The 23,031-nt window shown below is 39.7% G+C and overlaps 1 protein-coding gene across 13 annotated transcripts in view; it reads right to left on the minus strand.

Moving 5' to 3' along the window:
* The window catches only part of LOC148346045 (otoferlin-like), a 113,646-nt gene that overhangs the window by 4,219 nt on the left and 86,396 nt on the right, over positions 1-23,031 (minus strand). For 3 of the 13 annotated variants that reach the window (XM_088325271.1, XM_088325274.1, XM_088325275.1), the window contains 36 exons: positions 19,680-19,750; positions 19,444-19,625; positions 17,723-17,854; positions 17,154-17,216; positions 17,002-17,086; positions 16,681-16,840; positions 16,417-16,603; positions 16,158-16,344; positions 15,615-15,838; positions 15,450-15,558; positions 15,199-15,382; positions 14,811-14,931; positions 14,451-14,551; positions 14,300-14,390; positions 14,118-14,234; positions 13,909-14,061; positions 12,855-13,047; positions 12,664-12,788; positions 10,346-10,480; positions 8,542-8,703; positions 8,312-8,383; positions 8,070-8,189; positions 6,876-7,037; positions 6,640-6,802; positions 4,890-4,963; positions 4,685-4,714; positions 4,480-4,614; positions 4,346-4,421; positions 3,066-3,211; positions 2,857-2,991; positions 1,529-1,666; positions 1,326-1,453; positions 1,083-1,253; positions 856-1,016; positions 586-728; positions 439-527 (listed from right to left, as the gene is read on the minus strand). In XM_088325271.1, coding sequence (XP_088181397.1) covers positions 439-527; positions 586-728; positions 856-1,016; positions 1,083-1,253; positions 1,326-1,453; positions 1,529-1,666; positions 2,857-2,991; positions 3,066-3,211; positions 4,346-4,421; positions 4,480-4,614; positions 4,685-4,714; positions 4,890-4,963; positions 6,640-6,802; positions 6,876-7,037; positions 8,070-8,189; positions 8,312-8,383; positions 8,542-8,703; positions 10,346-10,480; positions 12,664-12,788; positions 12,855-13,047; positions 13,909-14,061; positions 14,118-14,234; positions 14,300-14,390; positions 14,451-14,551; positions 14,811-14,931; positions 15,199-15,382; positions 15,450-15,558; positions 15,615-15,838; positions 16,158-16,344; positions 16,417-16,603; positions 16,681-16,840; positions 17,002-17,086; positions 17,154-17,216; positions 17,723-17,854; positions 19,444-19,625; positions 19,680-19,750 — 4,725 coding nt within the window. Of the gene's footprint in view, positions 1-438; positions 528-585; positions 729-855; positions 1,017-1,082; positions 1,254-1,325; positions 1,454-1,528; positions 1,667-2,856; positions 2,992-3,065; positions 3,212-4,345; positions 4,422-4,479; positions 4,615-4,684; positions 4,715-4,889; positions 5,060-6,639; positions 6,803-6,875; positions 7,038-8,069; positions 8,190-8,311; positions 8,384-8,541; positions 8,704-10,345; positions 10,481-12,663; positions 13,048-13,908; positions 14,062-14,117; positions 14,235-14,299; positions 14,391-14,450; positions 14,552-14,810; positions 14,932-15,198; positions 15,383-15,449; positions 15,559-15,614; positions 15,839-16,157; positions 16,345-16,416; positions 16,604-16,680; positions 16,841-17,001; positions 17,087-17,153; positions 17,217-17,722; positions 17,855-19,443; positions 19,751-23,031 lie in introns of all 13 variants that reach the window. The other 10 variants (XM_088325266.1, XM_088325264.1, XM_088325265.1 and 7 more) reach the window with 7 other exon arrangements.

A 23,031-nucleotide genomic window follows, 5' to 3' on the forward strand; every position in this document is an offset into this window, starting at 1 on the left:
CTGTATATACAATGCACATGGTGGGGCTTCAGAATTATTGTGATAATGCACACGATAGTGCTCTCCTGGCTGTTTTTAAGAAGGAACTGGAAAACAAAGTTTTATTTTGACAGAAAAAAAACGACATTCAGCTTTAGTCTTCTATTCTAAAGTTCAAGAATAAAACTAGGTTCATCTTCGATTTTTAAGGAGGAATGCTATCTTTTAATGTATTTAAAACAAGTCAAGTTGAGAACTTGAATACGTTTGGAAAAAGTAGGAAATATTCATATGGGATTTTCTTTAAAGGCACGAGAAAAAGAGAGATTGAATGAGAGGAATACAGACAGAGATAGTTGGTCAGAGTGAGGATGAGAGGAGAGACAGAAAGACAAAAATAAACAAAAAGAGAAATAAAGAAGCATATACATCTCAAACACGCACTTTCCAAAGCTTCACCTTTTTGGTTTCCGTGGCGATATTTCAAGGGCGGGTCCGGGAGCTGGCGAGTCCATTGGGAACATGTCCACCCACATCTCGATGCGACCCTTTTACACATGTCGGAGTCAGCGTGCTTTTTACACCACTCATTTGGCAGTTTCTCACCTGCTCGATGCCTGGTTTCTCTGGGTTGAGCAAGGGCCGGGTCTCAACGTGTTCCGGAACCAGTCGGCAGCCCACTCGGGGGATCTCCTCCCAGTGATTAAGCACCGTCAGCGCTAGATGCTCTTCCGTTTGCTTCTTCAGACCTTTCGGGCACAGAGTATATAAATGTATTTGCGGTTGATAGCGCTTTAATAAACAAGTTGTTAATCATGCATGGAAAAAAACAGTCATGGTAGTGGATAGGGAAAAATGATTGCTGTGCTGTCCTACCGTTCTCATCCTCGATCTCCGTTTGTCCCGCAAAGACTCTGTTAGCCACTTTGACTTTCCCTCCCGGGCTATACTGAGGTGGTGCTAACTTTCCTTCTTTACAGAGCTTAGCGAGGATCTGGCTGGGCTTTAAAGGATCCCGCCAGATATTGTACCCGTGTCTGATGGAGACAAAACCATGGACTCAGTTGGTCATCAAGTATTTAAACTTGATGACTTGCTCTTACAGAGAGTAGGAGGACGCGATGCCGCAGGTGGCTCTGTATTTGCTGTAGAAGCGGTTTTCCAAGTCAATCTTGGTCTCCCCAATCAGGTCATCCGTGCCAACCAGATCCCAGTCGTACACGGAAACAGTGAGCATGGATTCCATGGGGAAGGTGGCCTCGATATCGAACGACCTGTGAACATCGAAGATCAAAACGATCAGGATAAAATCAAAGGGACACAATGCCAATCGGGGGGGAACCTACTTGCCAAACACGGGATTGAGCTGCTTGGAGATATAGTTCTCTTTGTCCTTGACCTCGGATTTGCCCAGTTTGATGACGATATACGGGTCCGCCTTCCCATTGATGTCAGCTGGGTGAAGATCCGTAGCCTGGAGTAGAAGATGTCAATACATTTTTAACTAGGCCAGCAGTAAACATTTCTATTATAATTTCTATTATCTTACTCGAACCACGTAGACCCGGACAAGGACATTGATGGGGTCGTTATGCGGAATGCTCTGGAACATGCCCATGTTTGGATCAAACCCCACGTCTCTCGTGATCTCCTCAGACAACGGCAGCTTGTACATACACAAGGAACCCTGGATAGAACGACAGGACACAAAACACTTAAATCACAAGCTAATGTAGACGCCTGTAGACATCATAGAGGGCGGCATTAGCTCAGGAGGTAGAGCGCGCGTCTTGGAATCAAGAGATCGCACGTTCGATTTCCGGCTCCTCCGTGTTATATGTCGAAGTGTCCTTGGGCAAGATACTGAATCCCTAATGCCCCCAATAAGCAGGTTAGCACCTTGCATGGCTGCATGGCCGCAATTGGTGTGTGAGTGTGTGTGTGAATGGGAAAGTGTGAAGCACATTGTAAAGCGCTTTGGAAAGTCTTCATTGACTTGAAAAGCGCTATATAAATGCAAACCATTTACCATCATTTACCATAGATCAATCTTAGAAAGGCTGCCACAGACAATAGACATATAATATCCATTTTAGCTTGTCAGCCATAGACAAATGTCAAAGATCAACCTTAGGCCTTCATAGACCAATACAGTATATACAGTATGTCATAGATCCATCTTAACCAAACCGATAAGACGCTTAAGATCCTTTTTAGCTAGGCTGTCATAAATGGTTATAAACGTCAAAGGTCCATCTTAGCTAAGCTGCCATTGACAGCAATAGACGAATAAGATCCATATTACAGTAATCCCCCGTTCATCGCAGTTAATGGGGACCAAAACCACCCGCGAAAAGTGAAAATCCGCGAAGTAGTGACGCCCCTTCAAAAATGCTTAAAAAAAAAGGATTTTTTTTTAAGCATTTTTGAAGGGGATTTAAAAAAAAATTATTTTATTTTATTATTATTATTTTTTAGCCCCGCGAAGCTCTGAACCCGCGAACATGGAACCGCGAAGTAGCGAGGTCCCACTGTAGTATAAACATCGTTTGTTTTAGACTGCCGTAAACGATGATGGACTTTAGCTAGACTGCCATAGACAATAAATACCTATCTTAGATTGACTGCCATGGATGACAATAGACGTCAAAGATCCCTCTTAGCTAGGCTAACTTGCCATATAATAATAATAATAATAATTTCCTTTGTATTGTCATTCTTTGTAACAATATAAGACCCATTATAGCCAGGCTGTCATAGTTAACTGTAGATGTCAAAGGTCTATCCAAGCGGATAAGCTATGGTTGAGTATAAATGGCCAAGATTCTTTTAGCAAGGCTGGCATAAAGAGTTACATTTTTCAAAACGGCACCACACCTTGAACCGTCCCACGATGCGGTCATCATCCAGAGCGTGCTCGTCGTCGTCTCCAGCTTTTCCCCTGTACAAGTTGAAAGTGTGCAGCCAGTCTTCAAAGTTGGCGTATTCCGTCTCCAGTTCCTTATTGTACACCTGTGCACATCGCAATATGAAATAGCTTTTATCTGTTATGTATGTAAACATATGTTATATGTTAAGCTACATACCACCAACTCGTCCACTTTGGATTTAATGTTTTGTTTCTCAACTCCATCCACAACATGCCCCTTCTTCTTGTCCTTGGCGCTCCTCTTGTCCTTGTTCCTCTCCCTCACCCTGGAGCCTTTCCGAACAGGGTCATCACATTTGAATTCTAAATAAGACGGATGAGTGGAGGTGGAATTGGACAAGGTGTATTCATGAGGTGAGGTCGACTTGAATGAGACGAATGGATTCATGTTCTTTGAAAAAAATAACAAATCCCAAACTTCAGGCAGTTGACGTAATGCTAATGAGTATGCCACATATGAATGACTGAAAACACTGAAACTCTTTTTCAAATTGCAGCAAAAATAATCCCGTTTCACTTTTATATTTTTCTCTGGTTTAAAAAAATGGGACAGTTGGCTCAATTCATCCGATATTATTCGTACAGTTGTCTTGGGCTGTTAGTACAATTTTATCTTATGAGAAATTGTCATTTTTCTTGATTCATTTGTACAAATAATTAAGTTTCGGTTGAGAATTGTAACGCTTGAGAAGATTTAATTTTTTTTTCCCTCCTAATAAAACAACCCAGAGGCTCAAATACAGACTCTGTCGTACTTACAAATGAGATGATCGTTCGTAAGTTGCTTCAGTGCTATATTTTGTATGTTTAAGGTTTATATAAGTATGTTTAAGGCTTTTATAAGTAACCTGTATTGTTTTGTACTAAAAAAAAAAAACATTTCATAAAATAATATGCTCCATAAGGATAAATAAAGTTCAGTTTAACTTACTCTTGGAAGATGCGCTTTAAAGCAGTCCTCCTCCGTGATAAAAAGTGGACGAAAAAAAGCGTTCCAACCCTTTTCTCAACCGCATCAAGCTTTCTTATTTCACTTTCATTTCAAAAGAAATGGCTCGCCTCTTCCTTACACTTTACACCAACCAATTTGAATGGATGCACCAGATATTTAACAATTAAAACAAAGTTTTAGCGCGCTGGAGATACAGTATAGGATGTTTATACAAATTACATAAAATGTAATGTATTAAGGATGCTAGGTAACCTTTCACAGCGCCACACGCTGTTAGCTGCGGAAAGAAGCACTTCAGTACTGTCCTCTAGTCGGAAAAGAGGTGCACACGATACAAAATCTTTCTTACGGCAATTATTTCTCTACATCCCAAAAAAATGTGCCCATCTACCGTTTTACGTAAGGCGAATGTTCGTAGGCAGGGGAGCATCTGTAAACCCAAATTGAAATTCTTTTTCGAACTAATGTGTCCTCCATAAACGTACCTGCCGCCTCTGCTGCAATTTCCAGATCTTCTCGTTCCTCTGCTTCAGCCTGGGCTGCCTCCTGAGCTTTGAGGTTCTAACCAAAATATTTTTCTTTAAACACTGCAACCCGATCGCATCATTTTGTGACAAACCTCTTTCAGTGTCTCTATGGAAGCGAAATATTTGGACCACCAATCCAAGACTCTCTCGTCCGGCTCATCCTCTTCGTCCGTAGCTCCCTTTTTCTTTTTTTTCTTCTTTTGGTCTTTGTCACTCACTTCTTCAATCTTATTTAAACAGATTTCATTTTATTAAATCATGTTTTTATTGCCTTTTTCTGTATAGAGCAGCACTTACCATGTCAACTTTTACAACTGCATCAGATGTCTGCAATCGAAGATTTTACATTTGGAAAAAAAATAAATAAATGACTAACTAGCATAGATACATTCAAGTCATATTTATTTGTGTATCCATTTATCACAAAAAATCTCAAAGGTCTGCACAGATCTGTACTTTGTTTTTCAAGTTTAATTTTAAATCTTAACAAAATAGCACTTACAGGATCTAACTTGACGCAGGTGTCCATTTTCCTCACGGCGGGCTCCAGGGACTCCACGTCCACCAAAATTTCGCCTGTGGAGCGAGAAAGAGCGCGGGAGGAGACACTGGGTGAAAATCCAGGCTGGGAGCCACCATTAGTCAGGACCATGTAGCCGTTCATTAACTTAGCTGGCAAGAAAGCGGGAAAAGATGGCAGTGGGAGGAGAAAGCGGCCCATGAGAAGAAAAGAGAAAATGTGAAATCAGGAAAGTATCGAAAAAGATGAAATCTCTCAGAGCAGATATTTCAAAATTATACAGTGGTATAGCTCTTTATATAAGAACCTCTAAACACGAGAAATTCAGTATGCGAGTTTTATTTGCAACCATCCTGTTTGTTTGCTAAACGTAAGAAAATCCAGTTCACGAGCAGTCCCAGAGGTTACCACTAGAGACCGCTCAAACTCCTGACTGCTCACCACAGACATCAACTCATCCAGTCTGCGCATGCAACTACAGGCAAAATATTTTTTGGGAAATGTTCTGTAATTTTTTTGTGTGTGTACATTAATTTCAAGTTACAGTAATTTGAATTGTATGTGTACATAAGTGCTTACCTATCATTAACAGTCAATCTCATACCTGTCAACCTACGACAATTGGTCCTCTTATTAATGCCAATCTACCTAAATGAGCGATTAAAAAAAAAACTACAAACACAACACAGTACCTATTTACTCACAATAAGACTATGTATAATGCCGCAACAATATTAGCAATCTACGATGATGTTGTCCGCAGCTACCAGCGACCCAGACAATTAGGGCCAAAATTGGCAAGAAATCAAAAAATGTATATTATATGGCATAATCAATTTGAAATCATCCAAAAAAGTATACAATACAGGTAACACGTATTGCACTCCCCTTCCTCCACATTATGCACACACATTCGTTAAGGCAACTCTACGATAGTAAGTGCTCATAATAGACTGGCATTTTATTCTTTCAATATCTTACTAATTATTTCATTACAGTTTTAATGTTTTTAGTGATCAGGAAGATGTTTTTTATAGCTCAGACATGTCCAAAGTCCAGCCCAGGAGCCAGTTTCGGCCGGTGATAAAAAAAAAAGTACTGACTCGTGGCCTCCGTTATAAAATTAATATATGGCCCGCTAGTAATGTTGACTGTGGTCGAAAATAAATTTGTACCCCAAAATTTTTTTACTGTTTCACCAGATGATGGCAGTAGCCCTTTGGCCACCGCTGCTTGGCTCTGTGGCTAGGACCTTGACTCAGCCTCTTGGCCGAGAGCAAGTGTCTCGGTCCCTTGGCTTTGTAGCGTATTATGATTTGACCGATAACGGATAATGGATAATTGATAAAGAATATAGAACAATAAACCTTACAAAATCCCCCCCCGCCCTTGCGTTCTGTGAGCCCATCCCATTTCAGACATGGCGACTATAAAAAAAAAAGGAAAGTTGACTGTGCTTCTAGGACAAGTGGAAATTGGAGTATCTTTTTTTCCTTTACCAAAATCCGAAAAAAACTGCGTCTGACTGTGGCTGTTTTCAAAGCATTTAAAAAAAAAAATGGTCCTAATGCTTTTATATGAAGACAGGAGCGGACCAATTGTTTTCTAATTATTTCATATCAGGAAAATGTGTTCGTTATACGATCAATTCGAGCTACGAGCACGATCCTGGAACGAATTAGGCTCGTATGACGAGGTGCAACTGTATCATAATGCTGGTTTTCTTTATTACCTGCGCTTCCCCAGTGGTTGCTTGTTTTGTCGGGAGCGCAGTACAAGAAGCGCCGGAGACACGTGACGGCGTGAGAACCAACCAACGTGTAGCGACCGAAGGCCCTGCAGTCCACCACCCTGATGTTGAGCGGAGGGTGGAGGAGCTCGTTCTCAGGGAGATCCTGTGGAAAATATTCACACAAAAACGTTTTTACTACAGTACGTATCTTTGTTTGGCAATTTGAGGGTACTCACCACCTCAAACCATTTGACCAATGTGCTGAAATTTGGGTTTTTCTTGTAGTTCTGGATGAGGACTGACTGAACACCTCTGCCAGCGCACTCGATGTCCACACGGGGGCGATCAACTTGGGCCAAGTTGATCCTTTTTAAGTCCCTCAAACCCCAGAATAAGACCTGAGTCGGAATAAATTGAACAGTTTTTAGTTGATGCACCCAAGTGATTTTTTACCTTCGAAACTTGACTCTATTGATATTTGAAATTAGTAATTGCAAGTAGGTAAACAAATGTATTAATTAAAAAAATAAATATTTCCCCGATGGGTGACAATTTTTCTCACCGCAATTTTTATTTTTACCACATTGGAAAAATGTTGATTAGTTTTCTAATTTTAAAATACTTTAAACTTGTTTTATAGTCAAGTAGAGTTACATTTATTCACAAAGCCCTTAATTACAAAATGTCTCAGAGGACTGTACAGGCCACAAATACACCATTCCCTGATCTGAAACAATTTTTGAGACATTTTCTTATAAGGATTCTTGTTCACTTTTTATAGGAGAAATGAGTTCTAAAAAAGGGGAAAAAATATAAATGTCCTGCCAGTGGAGCAACAATTTTTGCAGCATTATCATATTTTTAAGTTCATGCACTTTAACCTGTTTTTCTAGTAAAGTTATTATATTTTTATTGTACTTTGTTTTTACCAATGTTTGTAGTGAATTAAAATGCTAATTTCAACTATCAATGTACTTAATATTTTGAATAAAACTAGATATTATATTTAAAATGCTGTTTGTTTTTACTACAAAAGGAGTTTAAAATACAGTAAAAATAATTTCCTGGTAGAATGGTAATATTTTTGATGTGCTTTATATTTTTTATTCAGTTTTTTTTTTTTGTAAATTAAAATGATTATTTTCAGTAATTTAATTGCATAGTTGTATCTGTTCTTTATTGTAAAATGGATTTATTATACTTTATTTTTTGGTTTTTAATTTAACTTATCAAATTATACATATAATTTTATGATAATGTTGCTTACATTTAGGAGAATATTTTCTAGTAAAATGAGTAAAACATAAAAAAACTTATAATGAGCAAAACTTCTGCCAGTGAAAAAAGGTGTAATATATTTGGATGGAAACCCCAAGGGAACCTTGTTGTCAGTACATTATAGGATCGAGGATGTGAATTCTATCCCACACCTCAATGCGGTAGCGACTCAGAATCGGCCGGATCCCCAGGGGAACCGGAATAATTGGACCTCGCTCGGAGTCTGTTGGTCCTTCCAGGGGAGGAAGGTCAGCTGCTCCTCCTTGGCCGATCTAAGGAGGGTTCAGAGAAATGCTTCTTTTATTTTGATTTTTGAAGAGACATCAATAACATATTCTTTCCTGGAAGCGAAAGAAAGCGAAGTGAGCTGGATGGGATGAAACAAGAAGAGCACCTTTATTTGAGGAACAGCAAAGTTATGGACAGCGATCAGAGCGCGTCTAACCTCCTCGCCATCGAACGGTATCTGGAGGATGGGGCGGCGGTTTACAAAGAGAAGGAGTGGAGGGACACCCAGGAATTTATTTTGAAGGAAAAAAAAAGAAGACAGTGCGATATGGGGGAGGGAAGAGAAGACAGAAAATGGAACAAGTCACGCCAAATCGTTTCCCGGTCGTGAGTTACCTGAAGGAGCTCAAAGGCCGCCAGAAGTTCTCCGGCAGTGCAGTTGCCCCTGTATATCTGAAAGTACTCCAGCTGGGGTGGGAACCTCGGGGGTCCGTAGTGTTCGTCGCACATTTTGATGGTTGGCTTGGCGAAGGTGCGGCCGATGAACTCAGCCTTCCCCTGGGCGTGGCGTTGTGGAAATGGAAAACGGTCACAAGGGGACAAGTGTCGGGGAGTTAGGCAAGGATGTGGGAAGGTGCATTTTACTCTGACTACCGCTAGATAGCGGTATTGATCACATGCATATGCAAAATGAGTGAGGGGGAAAGTTTGGCAAATTCGAAAAAGCCATTTAAAAGTTTCAGGAAGTTAGAGGAAAAGATATTCAGGTAAAATATATTCTGAAGTTGAACACATCCAGTTGGAACATTTTTATAAACCAATATTTTATGAATAATTTGTAAAAAAATCCTGCCCAATTTGAAAATAAATGTAAACAATATATTTTCAATGCTTGTTGTTTTGTGTAATTTACTTTTTCCCCTGCAAAAACAAGAAGGGGAAAATCAATATAAAAATATTTTAGAAGAAATATAAATAAATCTCTATAGTTAATACAAAGAGTTGTGTACATTTTTGTATGCCTCTTTAAACATTCATTTTTCATCAAATATGTGTATTTTTTTCTAGACATTTCTTATTAGCTTTGTTCTCAAACACGTATTTTTATCAAGATTGTTCCCATTTTTTTCTTGTTCACAGAACTTTCCTCTTTAAAGGGACAGTGTGTTTTATTGAAGACCTATGTAAGACACAAGTAATGAAATGTGTATTGTACAACGTGAATGTGATCAAAAAAGGCCTACTTGAAAATAAAGTTTCCCCCCAGTGATTTAGGATTTCTGGCTCAGAGCAGAGGACGCTTTGCACCGATAACAACGGTGATCAGATGATGAAGGTGCTGTATCCTGGTCAGATCAGAAGGCTTTTCCTGCTCCAGGTATCATTGTAAACCAGTACAATCTGTTTCATGTGGGGGAGCAAACCACTACACAAAAACTGGCCTCGAGAGGGATGGGTGTTGCAAGGCTATACTTTCCCAAGACACACTACAGGAAATGGTGCCCTTAAGATATAAGTGGATAAGACATCCGTGAACTTTGAAATGGTGAAAAACTACTTTAAAAAAAAAAATTGATTTAAATAATGAGCAAAAATACATAAACAATCGTAAAAATATTTTTAAATACTTGTAGGTTGAAAATGTTGCATTTATTTAAAACCTTAAACTTCAGAGAAAGAACGCTGAAATAATTGTTAACTGTAAACCAAAGAAACCTTAAAAATTGAGAAGTGAAATGGTGCATTTTGGTCACTTGGAGTCTCCTTGATTTGTATTCTTCCTTGTGCAAGTTGGGACTCGGTTTACATTGCACTACACAATAGTGCAAATTACACGAACAGTCTCTTTAAATGTTATATTTTTATCCAGTATGTATTAAGACTTTTCAGACAATTCTTATTTATTCTCACCTCTGAAGGTATTTTTACTGTGCATTTTCTCTAAATAAATGTTTTACTGTCGATTTCTGGCTACTATTTTAATAGTAGAATTAATTTGTAATTCTAGTCCAACTTTAAATATTCCAAAAAGCCACAATACTCATGTCCAACTGAGTTTTTCGGTTTGACACTCTATTTGAGCATGGGCAGGATGGAGACATGAAGGTCAGCACAAGGTATGAAGAAGGATAGAGAGAAAAAGAGCTTTCATGAGCGCAAAGAGCGTCGTTTCTGTAATTCAGTGAGGCGTGACTCCTACCACTGTGTCCTGGTCGTAAATTTCAACTACAATGATGGGTGGGTCGTCTCTCAGCTCACTGGCCTCGCCAAATAGCTCCACGTTGTCGAAAACCAGAAGTTGGTCCCATGTGGGGCACAGGGTCTCGCTCAAAACCTGTTGTGCATGATCACAAAGTGTCTTATGAGACATTTCATTAATTAATGATAAGATCCTCTGCGACTGGCTGGCAACCAGTTCAGGGTGTCCCCTGCCCACTGCCCCGAGATGGCTGGGATAGGCTCCAGCACCCCCTGCAATCCCCTTGGAGGATTTTTGCATCAGAGACTTCTCTCTGCTTGTTCCTTGTGCATATTTTTTTACTTTGTTGTGTGTAAGGAAGAAAGGCTGCCTGCGTAAAAATATCTTAATTACTCCTTTCAAGCATATATTTCCAATTTTAAAAATATTTTGAACTTATTTTTTTCAGTAATTTTAAAATAATATTTTGAACTATTTCACAATATTTAAACTATTTTCCTTTTTTCTGATAAAAAAAGCAAATCATTCTGCAAATATTATATAAAATGTTAGAATATTTTTTGTAGTAAAATACAAACAAATATAATCAATTTCATTTTTCAGATTAATATATTTCTAACCTATTTCAAGTAAAATTGAAGTGAAAATAAAATTCATTTTAAGTAATGTTATTTTCTTATTTTATCCAAAACATAAATTTGAAGGTTTAATGATGTTGGAGTTGATGGATTTTCGTACCCATTTTAAGTATAATTTTTTATCATGGTATATTTTAACTTGTTTCCCTTGCAATACTAAAACATTCTTAATTCATATTATATAGTATTTCCACCCCAATCACTGGCTCTTTGATCTGTTGCCCTCTGGTAGGCACTACAGGTCCCTTAAAAGATGGACTAACTGACTCAGGGCCATCAGCACTCAAACAAGCGCGCAAAACTGTGAAAACATCTATGTTGCGACTCATTTAAGTTTTTTTTAGTTTTTTTTGGGTGCAACATGTAGGCTGGGAAGACTAAATATAAATATGCAATAGTTAAAACGCTTGGTGTAAGGAATTCAACGGTGGGAGCAATTATTAGAAAATGGAAGACATAGAAGACCAGAGATAATCTCCCTCAAACTGAGAATCCATGCAAGATCTCACCTTGTGGCATCAATATGATAGTAAGAACGGTGAGCAAAAATCCCAGAACACCATATGGGGCCTAGTGAATGATCTACAGAAATCTGGGATCACAGTAACAAAGACTACCATCAGTGACACAATGTGCCAGGGACTCAAATCCTGGACCGCCAGAAAGCCCCGTGCTGAAGCCATTACACGTCCAGGCCCGTCTGCAGTTGGCGAGAGAGCATTTGGATGCTCCACAAAAAGACTGGGAAAATGTTGTATGGTCAGATAAAACCAAAGTAGAACGTTTTTGTAGAAACAGAGAAAAAAATGCTGAATTGCATCCAAAGAACACCATACCCGCTGTTGACCATGGGGGTGTAAATATCCTGCTTTTAGGCTGTCTTTCTGCAAAGGGTACCAGGAAGACTGATTTGTGTAAAGGAAAGAATGAATGGGGGTATGTATAAAAAAAAAAAAGTGAAAATCCCCTTCTATCATTAAGAGCATCGAAGATGAGACGTGGCTGGGTCTTTTAGCATGACAATGATCCCAAACACACAGCTTGTTTAACAAAGAAATGGCTTCAGAAGAAGCCTTTCAGCATTTCAAGGTCCTGGAGTAGCTTAGCCACTCACTGGATCTCAACCCCATAGAAAATCTCTGGAGGGGGATAAAAGTCTGTGTTGCCCAATGAGAGCCCTAACACAACAATGCTTTAGAGAAGATCTGAATATAGGAATGGGCCAAAGTAGCAGCAAAAGTGTGTGAAAAGCTTGTGAAGAGTTACAGATAACATGTGGCCTCCATATACGCCAACAAGGGGGTACATAAAGTATCAAGATCAACTTTTTGTATAAACCATATACTTATTTTACACCATGATTTGCAAATAAATAATTTAAAAGTCAAACCATGTGAATTTCGTTTTTATCGCTTTCTCTCGTCGTTGAGGTTTACCCATGCTGACAATTACAGGCCTCTGTAATATTTTCTAGTGGGAGAATATGCACAATTAGGGGTTGACTAAATACTTATTTGTACCACTGTATTTTTTTTAGATCAGGGGATGGTGTAACAATAGTCTAAAATAGTCTGTGGTCCGTGCAGCCCTTTGAGACTTTAAGGGCTATACAAATACACATGACTTGACTTGATTAAAAACAAATACAATTTTACCATTAGAGATTTCCTGGCAATTTACCTCGGTGACTTGACTATGCGTGGAGAAAAAAACCCTGGCAAAGGGGTCGGAAAGCCCGCTGCTGTCGGCGGCAAACAGGCTCCGTGCTTGGTACATGTGTGCTCTCAGTTGGAAGACCTGCTTCACTGTGGGAACACAAAACATCAGGTGAGGAATTAACTCGCTCGGCAAAGACAACAATGCGTACTTACTGTCGTACACGAGGCTGACAGGCGGCATTGAGTGCAGGCAGGGGTCAGCTTTGGTGGCTTTCAACTCCTCAAATCCGTTGGGGAGTCCGCTCAAGAATTCTTTGCGTTGCTTATTGAGGCCCAGCCACAAGTACAGCTCTAGTTTGGCCTGTACGGTCCAACCGGCTGGCCCGAAACCCTTTTTACCTGGCAGCTGGATACAAAAGTATAAATGTGATAAATATTTTGACTGCAAAAAGGAGATTTATTTTTTCCTTTTGTTTAATATTTTTGCTAATTTTACTATGTCTTTTAAATATGTTTTCAACAGAATGATATAAATATTTTTTGGTGATTTTCTTAAAATACAAAAATATAAAGAGAAAAATGCCATTTGCCATACAGCTTTGTTTTCATTTTGAGAACTATATAAAAAAAGGTCCCAAGTAAATATTCTCCCAATTATTTTCTGATACATTGTGAAAAATGAACTCCTATCATATGGCAGATATATTTTGTAATTTTACATATTTTGTTTTCATTATACTACACTTTTAATGTGCTTTTCATCTGAGCAAAATATTTTTTTTTATTTTATTTTTCATTTTAGTGGAAATTCTCAATATTCTTGAAAAAAAGAGTGTATAATATAAAATATTGTAGAGCATTTTAATTTAGGATTAAAACATTCTTTTTTTTTAACAAGAACAGAAAGGAAAAATTATCCTAAAAAGTAGTAAAATGTTTTTCCGATCGGGTAAGATTTTTTTGTAGTGTATCTCAAATGGCAGACCATTTTAATAACCCCATCAAAATAATGTAGAATGAGGAAAATAATATGGAGTAAAACATATTCGCATTTGTGTAGTTTTTTTGTTCAGTTGAAATGAAGCTCAGTTCATTTTTTATTTTAACCAAGATGTTAATGCATCTCAGTGGTGATTGTGGACTTCACAATAGATTAAATTAACTGTCGCCATTCTCCCAAATTTGATAAGAAACATCATATTCAATTGATCCAAATGTAATTCTCGTCTGGGCTTTCTCTGCAATTTAAATGCCAGCCATAACGTACCTTGAGAAAGACGGCTTTGACTTTCCCGCAGTCTTTCCCCGTCTCCTCATCTACCAGCGAGTATAGGATGTCTTTGGATGGAATGCGGGCGTACGCGATGCGCTTGTTATTGTTCATCATCCACACAAAAACGTCCGGGATGCTGTGTTGAGGCTACACAGAAGACTATCTGAGTATTTGTTGCTGTTCCGGAGTAAAGTTTGACAAACCTCATCAGCGAGGAAGCGAAGCCTCTGCAGGAAGTTCTGTGCCAGCTTCAGTTTGTCTTTCACCGTGTTTTTTTTCACCTGTGTTCTCATCTGCTTGGCCTGTTGGCCCATGCTCTCCTGCAAGGGGCGAAGCCCCCAAAAAAATCACCTTCATACCACCTTTGCGAAATTTGCGCTGTTACCATTTCTCTTATGCAGGACTTGAGTCTTTCACGATCTAGTTTGGTTCTTCCTGCCTGGTTGAGGTCCTTGTTGGCCAAATTCAGAAATCGACTATAGGAAGAGAATATTTATGACTTTACGGGATTGGATTTAACATCCGAAAGATCAGACCTGCAGCCGACGCTCAGTTCTTCTAGGACTCCCCTGAGTCGGCGTTCAGGGAAAGCCTTTTCTGTTTTAATGATCTCCTGAACGTCATTAACACCCTCCTCCTGTACACAGTAACGGCGAAAAAAAAGTGCACCATGTGTGACACAAATGATTATTTTCCTCTAGGCTCTGATAACAGCCAGAAAATAAGTGGCCCAAAAGTATCACTCTTTCTGTCTTTTTGTGGGTTTTTTTTGGGCTCACTGTAATTAGCAGCTGAGCCAAGAGGAATCCACCTTTCCAATTACACATAAAAAGAACAAGCCTGCCTATCTTTTGGACCACAAATAGGAATTTTAAAAAGACGAGAATGATACCGACCAGCTTGTCAGCGATCTTGTCCATCATGTTGGAGTTGTAAAGACGACGTCTCTGGTCCTGCCACCAGCTCTTGATGTACACACATGGTTTCCTCTCAAAGTAGGGAAGGTGAAAGTAATTCCTGTCACGTAACAATGAAATACAATAAAATTCTGAGTTTTAGGGAAAAATCAAATCAGATTGTCATTTTATTTTATGTCAACTGACAAGGAGCTAGCTTGAATGTACACATGCTAAGACATCAAAATTGTCGTGTTTGGCCACTGAACTGTCTGATTATATATCTTTTACTTTAAGGGGATTTACCAGAATGATTTATTTCAACCATAAATCCCCAGATATGCTAGTGTCACATTTTAGTAAAAACGTAAAACTTTATTGGTCCGACCTGTCTGTGACGACAGGCCTCATGAGGGGTGTGCAAGAGATAGACTCCAAGTTGCCTTCCTCGTCAGCCTCGTCTTCGCTGGAGTTTTGGATAAGCTCATTGTCCTCGTCGTTCTCACCATCCTTCTTCCTTCTCCGCGACAAAGACGGCTTGTTGGTGCCATCTATCTGGTTGCCGTAGTTACCTTCGTTGGGGGGCGGATTAGCACGTCAAGCTCAACTTTCATCCTCCCCTGAAGGCTGCTACTTTACCGATTGTGATCTCAAAAGTAATGGGTTTGTCGCCGATTTTCCGGTCAATCATGGTGGCCTCCAGGAAGGCGCCGAAGAGGAAGAACTCCTCCATCTTACCCGTGGCGCTCTGACAAGAGAAAAAATTGGCTTACACGCCACCTTTTGTGAATATGTAACTCTCACCTCCGAGATGTTGGAAACGGAATCAATCTGCACTTCGGTGGAGCTGAGGATCTCCGGATTGGTGGTGTCAAGGATCTCCACGGCGATGGAGAGGAGCAGGCGGGCCCGGAAGGACACACCCTCACCAAGGCCGTCATTCAGGTCTTGGTGTTCGTCCATTAGGGTGTACTGGCGAGTCGAGCCGTACATGTTGGCCCAGGCTGGGCCCAAGGTAGGCAAAAAACCTGGATCACAAATTTCAGTTTTTTTTGTTATTGTTTTTAGACAAACGGATGTCTTCTTGTAGTGTGGATTTGTCGAATGAATCGAGTTAGTAATTTCAGATTCAGACCTCATTACTGATAAGAGTTCCTAATGGTTCTCTGTGGATTTCATAAATAGGGGTCAGGTGGCTCCTACTAAAGCTTATTAGCACATCATATAAAGGATGAAATTTAGAGGGAAAACACCACTAATCATGCATGCATAATTCCAGACGATCAATGCCAATTTGTAATTAAAGATTTTCAGCGGACCCGCTTGTATGCTTCTGTTTGAACCGACCTTTGTCCCCGTCGTTGGAGATCTTGCGCAAGTCAATGAAGTGAGTCCCTATGGCGACATCATTGACCTTATCCGAGTCCCGAATTTGGACCTTTATGCGTTTGCAAAGTGGCGGGAAGAGCTCAGTGAAAACAATTTGCTCATTCCAGATCGGCTCATAACTGCTTTTCTGCACCGACGTCTTCCCCTATGGGACACGAATGACTTTGAAAATCAAAGCAGATTTGACATAAAACTCAGGATACCATAAGCATATTACTTTCTGTCCTGAGAAGTGCACTTGAACGTAAGGGTCCACCAGGTCGCGGTTCTCCCCAATGAAGGCCTTCTTGACGTTGGCCATGATGTTGGTGTTCATCTTGGGGAGGCCTTCGGCACGATACACCTTCACGTAGAATCTCGCCCACTGACGCTCGGCTGGGATTCCTTCGGGGAGGAGCAGGTTGCTGGAAGGCAGGACGTAAAGGACTCCAATCTTTGACATGTTTAAATCGATTTGTTGGGACAGCCGGCGAAACCCCACCCCTCGATGTCATCCTCATCAGTCTCATTGGCTTTATGTGGCGTCTTGATGTTGTCGCCTTTGCCTACCACGGCAATGTCGCATTTCAGGTAGCCTTTACATCCCGCGGTAATGTCGATGGGATCAGACAGGATTGCCCACTTGTGGTAGAACTGGTGCTCTGGGATGGACCAAAAGAACACGTATTTTTCAATATAGGATCCGTAAAAAGACGTCCTTGCTATTTGAATAATTTAAATTGTGTAAGCTCATCTTTTTAAAAAGCCTACCATAACATCAAGTACAAACACAAATCCATGTGATTTATATCTCATCACCAACCCGGGTTATGATAAACAGTCCCGACGTCCATCTTGAATGTTCCCACTAACGTTCCGCTCCGAAGAAGGTTTTTCGAATGAATGACCTGATGAAAGTATGTAGAATAATTTATTTCTTACGGAATTATTCCCCAGTTGAGAGGTGATCCTTACCGACAGCTTAATGATCTTATCAAACATGACATCGGGGGGGACGTGGAAGTCAAAGACAAAATACTGCAGAGAAAGGGAGAAAATACGATTCAAATCATGTTAGTGCTCAGCAGATATTAATACAGCGTTCACAGGGACAATCGCAGAATTCCTCCCTGGGAATTTATATAGATAAAAAAAGATACCCTGCACTCTTTTATAACCGTCCATTTCCATGAATGAAGTGAAGCTCTGCCAAAGAGTGAGAAAAGTCTGAAGCAGCGAGGGTCCATTTTCTTAGTAGCGTTACCTCTCAGTTTGTGTGTCCGTGGGGGATTTGGTCACGGACAATGAAACCGATCGATAGCAGACAAACACCGGCTTGTACTCACCGGGGGTTTGCATCTCCAAACATTAACTTGTGAGGAGCCATGCAAGCTTATCATCTATTTTACATCTGCCATTTTGCAACCCAATGAGTAAACAAAATCATTTTTCTAGGGTTCTTGTGTGAGGAGGAAATCGAATCCACTGAGAAAACAATCAATATTTAGTGTTTTATGGAAGCTTATGCCCAATGGCAGTCTGACCTCGTTGTAGTACGGGCAGTTGGTGGACTCCTTCATGGATGTGTATTTCTTTTCGTCACCAATCTCCACGCACACTACCGGGTCCATGTTGAGGCCTATAAGTTGGCGAGCCTCGATGACTGTGACGCTGATCTGAAAGAAGACGAGGAAATATCAGAACATCTTACAGAAATTGTAAAGGGTCGTTAACCTGATTGAATGGCGGCAATGACTCATTGCTTTTGCCGGACTTCCAATTACCGACGACATCTCCCGAGGCTAAACTCGTACTGATATTTGAAAGAAAAAAGCCACTATATTGTTCTAGGAAATTAACCTTTAAAAGAGATGAGAAGTAGACGTAAAGGCTGCACAGGACAGATTCTGTTTACACTAAGATGAAAAGCATTAAACTGAAGTATTTTATTAGTTAATAATTTTAAAAGCATTCAGTCTTTCAGTCTTGAAGAAACTTCTCATAATTGTAGAACTATCACATAAAATGGGCAGAAACCGATAACAAAAACTATGAAAACGACCATAGTTGGACAGTGATTCTTGGAACGTTTTTGCTTAATGCGCTATATATTTATATATTCTGATGGCTCCACTGCACACAATAATGTAATATGATTCATATTTTACCTTATGGCAGAAAATAAAAATAATTATTAAGTCATAATTATCAAAAACATTGGTAATAGTTTTGTTTTACATTTTCTAGTAATATAAAATATTTTCATAGATAGAAATGTAGTTATAAATTGTCTTCTTTGTATATTTATACATTTTTTTTCTTTTGCTGGCTGTAATGCAAAAATATTACCGAAGTTTTAGAAAAAAATGCTAATGTTAATCATTTTACCGTTCTTATTGAATTATATTTTTCTCTTAACCTATCTAGTTAAAAATGTTGCAACATCATATCCATCCATTATGTACACCGCTTATCCTCAGTAGGGTCGCGGGGGTGCTGGAGCCCATCCCAGCCATCTTCGGGCAGTGGGCAGGGGACACCCTGAACTGGTTGCCAGACAGTCGCAGGGCACACAGGGACAGCCAATTTGCTCGCTCATTCACACCTAGGGACAATTTGGACCGGCCAATTAACCTGACATGCATGCTTTTGGAATGTGGGAGGAAACCGGAGTGCCCGGAGGAAACTGGAGTGCCCGGAGGAAACTGGAGTGCCCGGAGGAAACCCTCGCAAGCACGGGGAGAACATGCAAACTCCGCACAGGAAGGCTGGTACCTGGATTTGAACCCATGACCTCAGAACTATGCCGCACATGCGCTAACCACTGGGCCGCCGTGCTGCAACATCATATCTTCTACATAAGTGAAAATGAATAATTAAAACTAATCTAAATCTAAAAATGTTGCAGATTTAATTGCAAATTAAAAATAGGGGCATTACTTTACACATTTTACAAGAGAAATTACTTTAAGAAAAATACAGTAAAATAAGGAAACCATAGTTAGATTATATAAGAAATAATTTGGGATGGGGCAAGAGTTTTTGGGTTGTTTAAATTTAAATAGCCAAACCCTGTTGACGTGCACTTCAAAATATTAAAAAACTATGTGATAATTTGAAACAAATATTAGAATATGTAGTCAAATTCTGCTATAGTAGAGGCCCTAAACACTCTAATATGGTCACTTAATCTGATATGGATGTTTTCGGGAAATCCAGGATTACTTTAAACGACCAAGCTAGTAGATTTAACCATTACACAAACCTGGTAATCCACCGGTCGGCCAGAACCTGGTTCCATCTTGATATCTGGTTTGGACCTTTTATTGGAGACGTTGGTGGTAACAGCAGTGACGGACGCAAGTGAAATGGCATCCGGCTCCAACATTCCAGCGAGACGCATTGCCTTCTTGTCCAGGTCCTCCATGTCTAACACCGCAGGCTCGTCTGAGGTGCAAGAAATATTTAGCCTCAAAAAGTTTTCACGGATATTTTTTTCACCTTTTTTGTGATCTTCCTTGGAGCTTCTGATTTTGCCCAGCTTCATAGCAGCAAAAACTCCTTTCCCTGATCTGTTGGCCCAGACAAAAATACAGCAGGAAGACATATCGTCAGGTTGTACCCAAACAAACTATCAAGGCCACTTTCAATCACTGGACCTAAAAGCAACCCAACACCGACCAATCAATCAAGGCCATCGCCAAGTCCAATCGGCGAAACCCAGAGGTTGCTCTCAGCCCGAAACAAGAGTGTCCCTTTCCTCCACATTTGTATCACCGGGATCAGGTTTCCCGGCCATCACAAAGACTCGCGATGCCGGATGAACGCCGTGAATAATTAAGAAGCCGTGTCGTCGTCCAATTTGACAGAAGTCTGGATGGATGGTGGGAAATTAATGAATACGCTTTTGCCTTTGCGTCCTCAAGCATTCACTGATGGGATACTGTATCCGGCTCCTGTTTCTTATATGACCCACGTCCCACGTGCATAAAAAACAGGCGAAATGTCAATTAAAAAAAAGTGAAATAGAATATTTAGTTTAAATCGTATGACACTACATAACAAATAAAATGTTTCATTGTGTGTGTTACTCTTCTAAGTATTTTGGATGATAGCACTTGGTTATAAAGAGTATACATATTTAAATACTCAATAGATGAAAGGATTAAAACACACAAAAATGTTTTAAACAGATTCCATCATTGGTGGAAATGAATTTCTCAAAACAAAAAAAATAAAGATTTTTTTTTACGCCCTTGAAGTAGACAATTTGCAATGTATTATTTTTAAAATACTAAATTGGGAACAAATGGTCTTTGAAAATGTACTGAAGGTATCAAAATAAAATTCAATAAAATACAAAGTGAAAGATACTGGCAGCTAATAATAAATTGTCACTCATGTCAAAAAATGTAAATCTAAAATGTTTTCATTATCATAATCGTCCCTAATTAATTTATAAGTTATTAAAAGAATCATCATTTTCTAAATGTGCCAATGTTAAAAGTGCGCTTTTATATAAAATAAAATAGCAAAAATAATTGTTTGTAAGATAATCCTATTTGTTAATCTACCTTAAAAAGCAATTTGGGAAAAATGCATTTTCACACAACACTGACGATATAACTTAATAAATGTTTTTTCCTACACCTCTTAAACACTTACAAAAAAAGAAAAAGACTTACTTGTCCCCTTATGAAGGAAGGAAAAGATTACCATCAATCCTTTTTAGAACCTATTTTGGTTACTATATTTGTCATGTGAGGAGTGCAGGTTCAGAACAAGCAAATAGACAAATGGGATGGGTAGGTAATGTTTTGAAGCAAGGAAGGAGGGCGGGGCTTCTAGAACTAATGAGGGTAAGTTCGTGTTACCGCCAATCAAAAGGTGTTGTGGGCCAACATGTCCATCAACATAGTCAACAAACATTCAAAAGTGAAAGTGTCCTAGAACCAACCATGTATTTCGATATAATATCAGATATCTCAAGAGGAAAAGTTACATTTATTGCAACATGTTATCGGACTGTACGACACGCTTGTCTCGCAGATGTGGATAGGTGAGTTAAGGAATGAAAATGAACATAAAATCAATTATTTTGTTACATGCGTATATTAGACTTCTAATGAGAGAGCCAAAGTTGTATTCTTCCCCCCACTTAAATTACCTACATAGAAGGAAAAAATGGGGAGCAATCGAGTTCCGGGCTAGCTCCCTTTCAACTTACATTATCTACAGTGTAGGCGATACCAATGTTTATGAATAATATAGCAAGAGTCAATAATGCATCGGTGCGCTGCGCACTAGGGGTTTTGCTGAAAAGATTGTGACACCGTTGGCGCGTCCCTCACGTGTGCAAGGGGGATCGGTTCACGCGTGGGGGCGCTTGACATCACTCGTGTCTTAACGGAAGAACAGTAGGACAGATGGGCTTTTTCCATGCTGGAGAAAGTTCAGGGGAGATTACCGAGTAGTAGGGGCGGCAGTAGCTCAGGAGGTAGAGCGCTCGTCTTGGGATCAAGGGATCCCAGTTCGAATCTTGGCTTGTCCGTGTTACATGTCGAAGTGTCCTTGGGTAAGACACTGAACCCCTAATACCCCCAATAAGCAGGTTAGCATCTTACAAGGCCGCTATTGGGAAATGTGAAGCACACTGTAAAGCGCTTTGGGAAGTCGCTATATAAATGCAGATCATTCCATTTCATTTCGAGTAAACTTTACGTCCGTGCAGATTTTTGGTCAATCCATTTTCCCATTGAGCCAATTACATATTTGTTCATTCATTCATTCGTCCAAATGTCCGACCGAGTGTCCATCCATGTATCCGTCTGGCTGTCTTTTTTTTTTAAATTCATTCATTCTTTAATCCATTCATTCTTCTGCGCATCCATTCATTAATCTGTCTGTCCATCCAGCCTTGCATCCATAAGTCCTTCCATCCGTCCAAACAATCGTACATCTCGCAACAAAACCACCTGTCCATCTATCCATCATCCACCCATCCATTCATCTTCCGTCCATTCACTCATACTTCCGCCCATTACTGTATCAATGCATCCAACTGAATCATCCATGCACCCATTTATAATTCGACCGCCCAAACAGCTATTCATCTGTCTGTTCATCCATTCATCGATCTATCTATTTGTCCTTGTGTCCAGTCAATTATTCAGCTGTCTGTCCACCCAGCCTTGTCTGTCGGTCCATCCGTCCATCTCCCCAATTGTCTACCTGTCAGTCGGATCATCCAAGCAACCAACCAATACTCACCTATCAATTATATCTTCTACCCACTGAAATATTATCAATAACCTGGACAAGAATTTTATCCCACAGCAGATGAGTTAAAAAATAAATGGGGACGTGACCTGGTACTTGGCTCTTTGACCCGACTTTGAAAATATGTATGTCATTTTACATGACATACTGTATGTAAAACAAAACCACAAACTTTTGGCCAAATTATCCATGTGATGGTTTAGTTTAGTTTAAATCCATCTGTATATTAATCTACCAGGAATAGAAAGCCTTGCAGTACCGTCCTCTCATAACTTGCCTTTCGAACCAAACCACTCACTTTATCAAGTGTTTCAGTGCATCTTGGTTGGAAAAAGTCCTACATAATACATTCGCAGGCATCAGTGAGTAGGACACGGAGGATTTTCATGTCTGATGTGTTTCCTTTCAATACATTTTTTATTGATATCACCCAAACCATGATGAAATGAGAGTTTCCATCCGACCTGGATATTTTTCATTTAGTCGCAAACACGTGGACTGGCCTGTCGGAACCGTTTGCTCCACAGCAGACCTGGTAGCTAGAGTGACAGTCCACCCACTCAGGACTTGATAT

The sequence above is a fragment of the Urocampus carinirostris genome, chromosome 20 (assembly GCF_059441175.1).
Source record: "Urocampus carinirostris isolate Australia breed hairy pipefish chromosome 20, RoL_Ucar_1.0, whole genome shotgun sequence".
NCBI classification, from domain to species: domain Eukaryota; kingdom Metazoa; phylum Chordata; class Actinopteri; order Syngnathiformes; family Syngnathidae; genus Urocampus; species Urocampus carinirostris.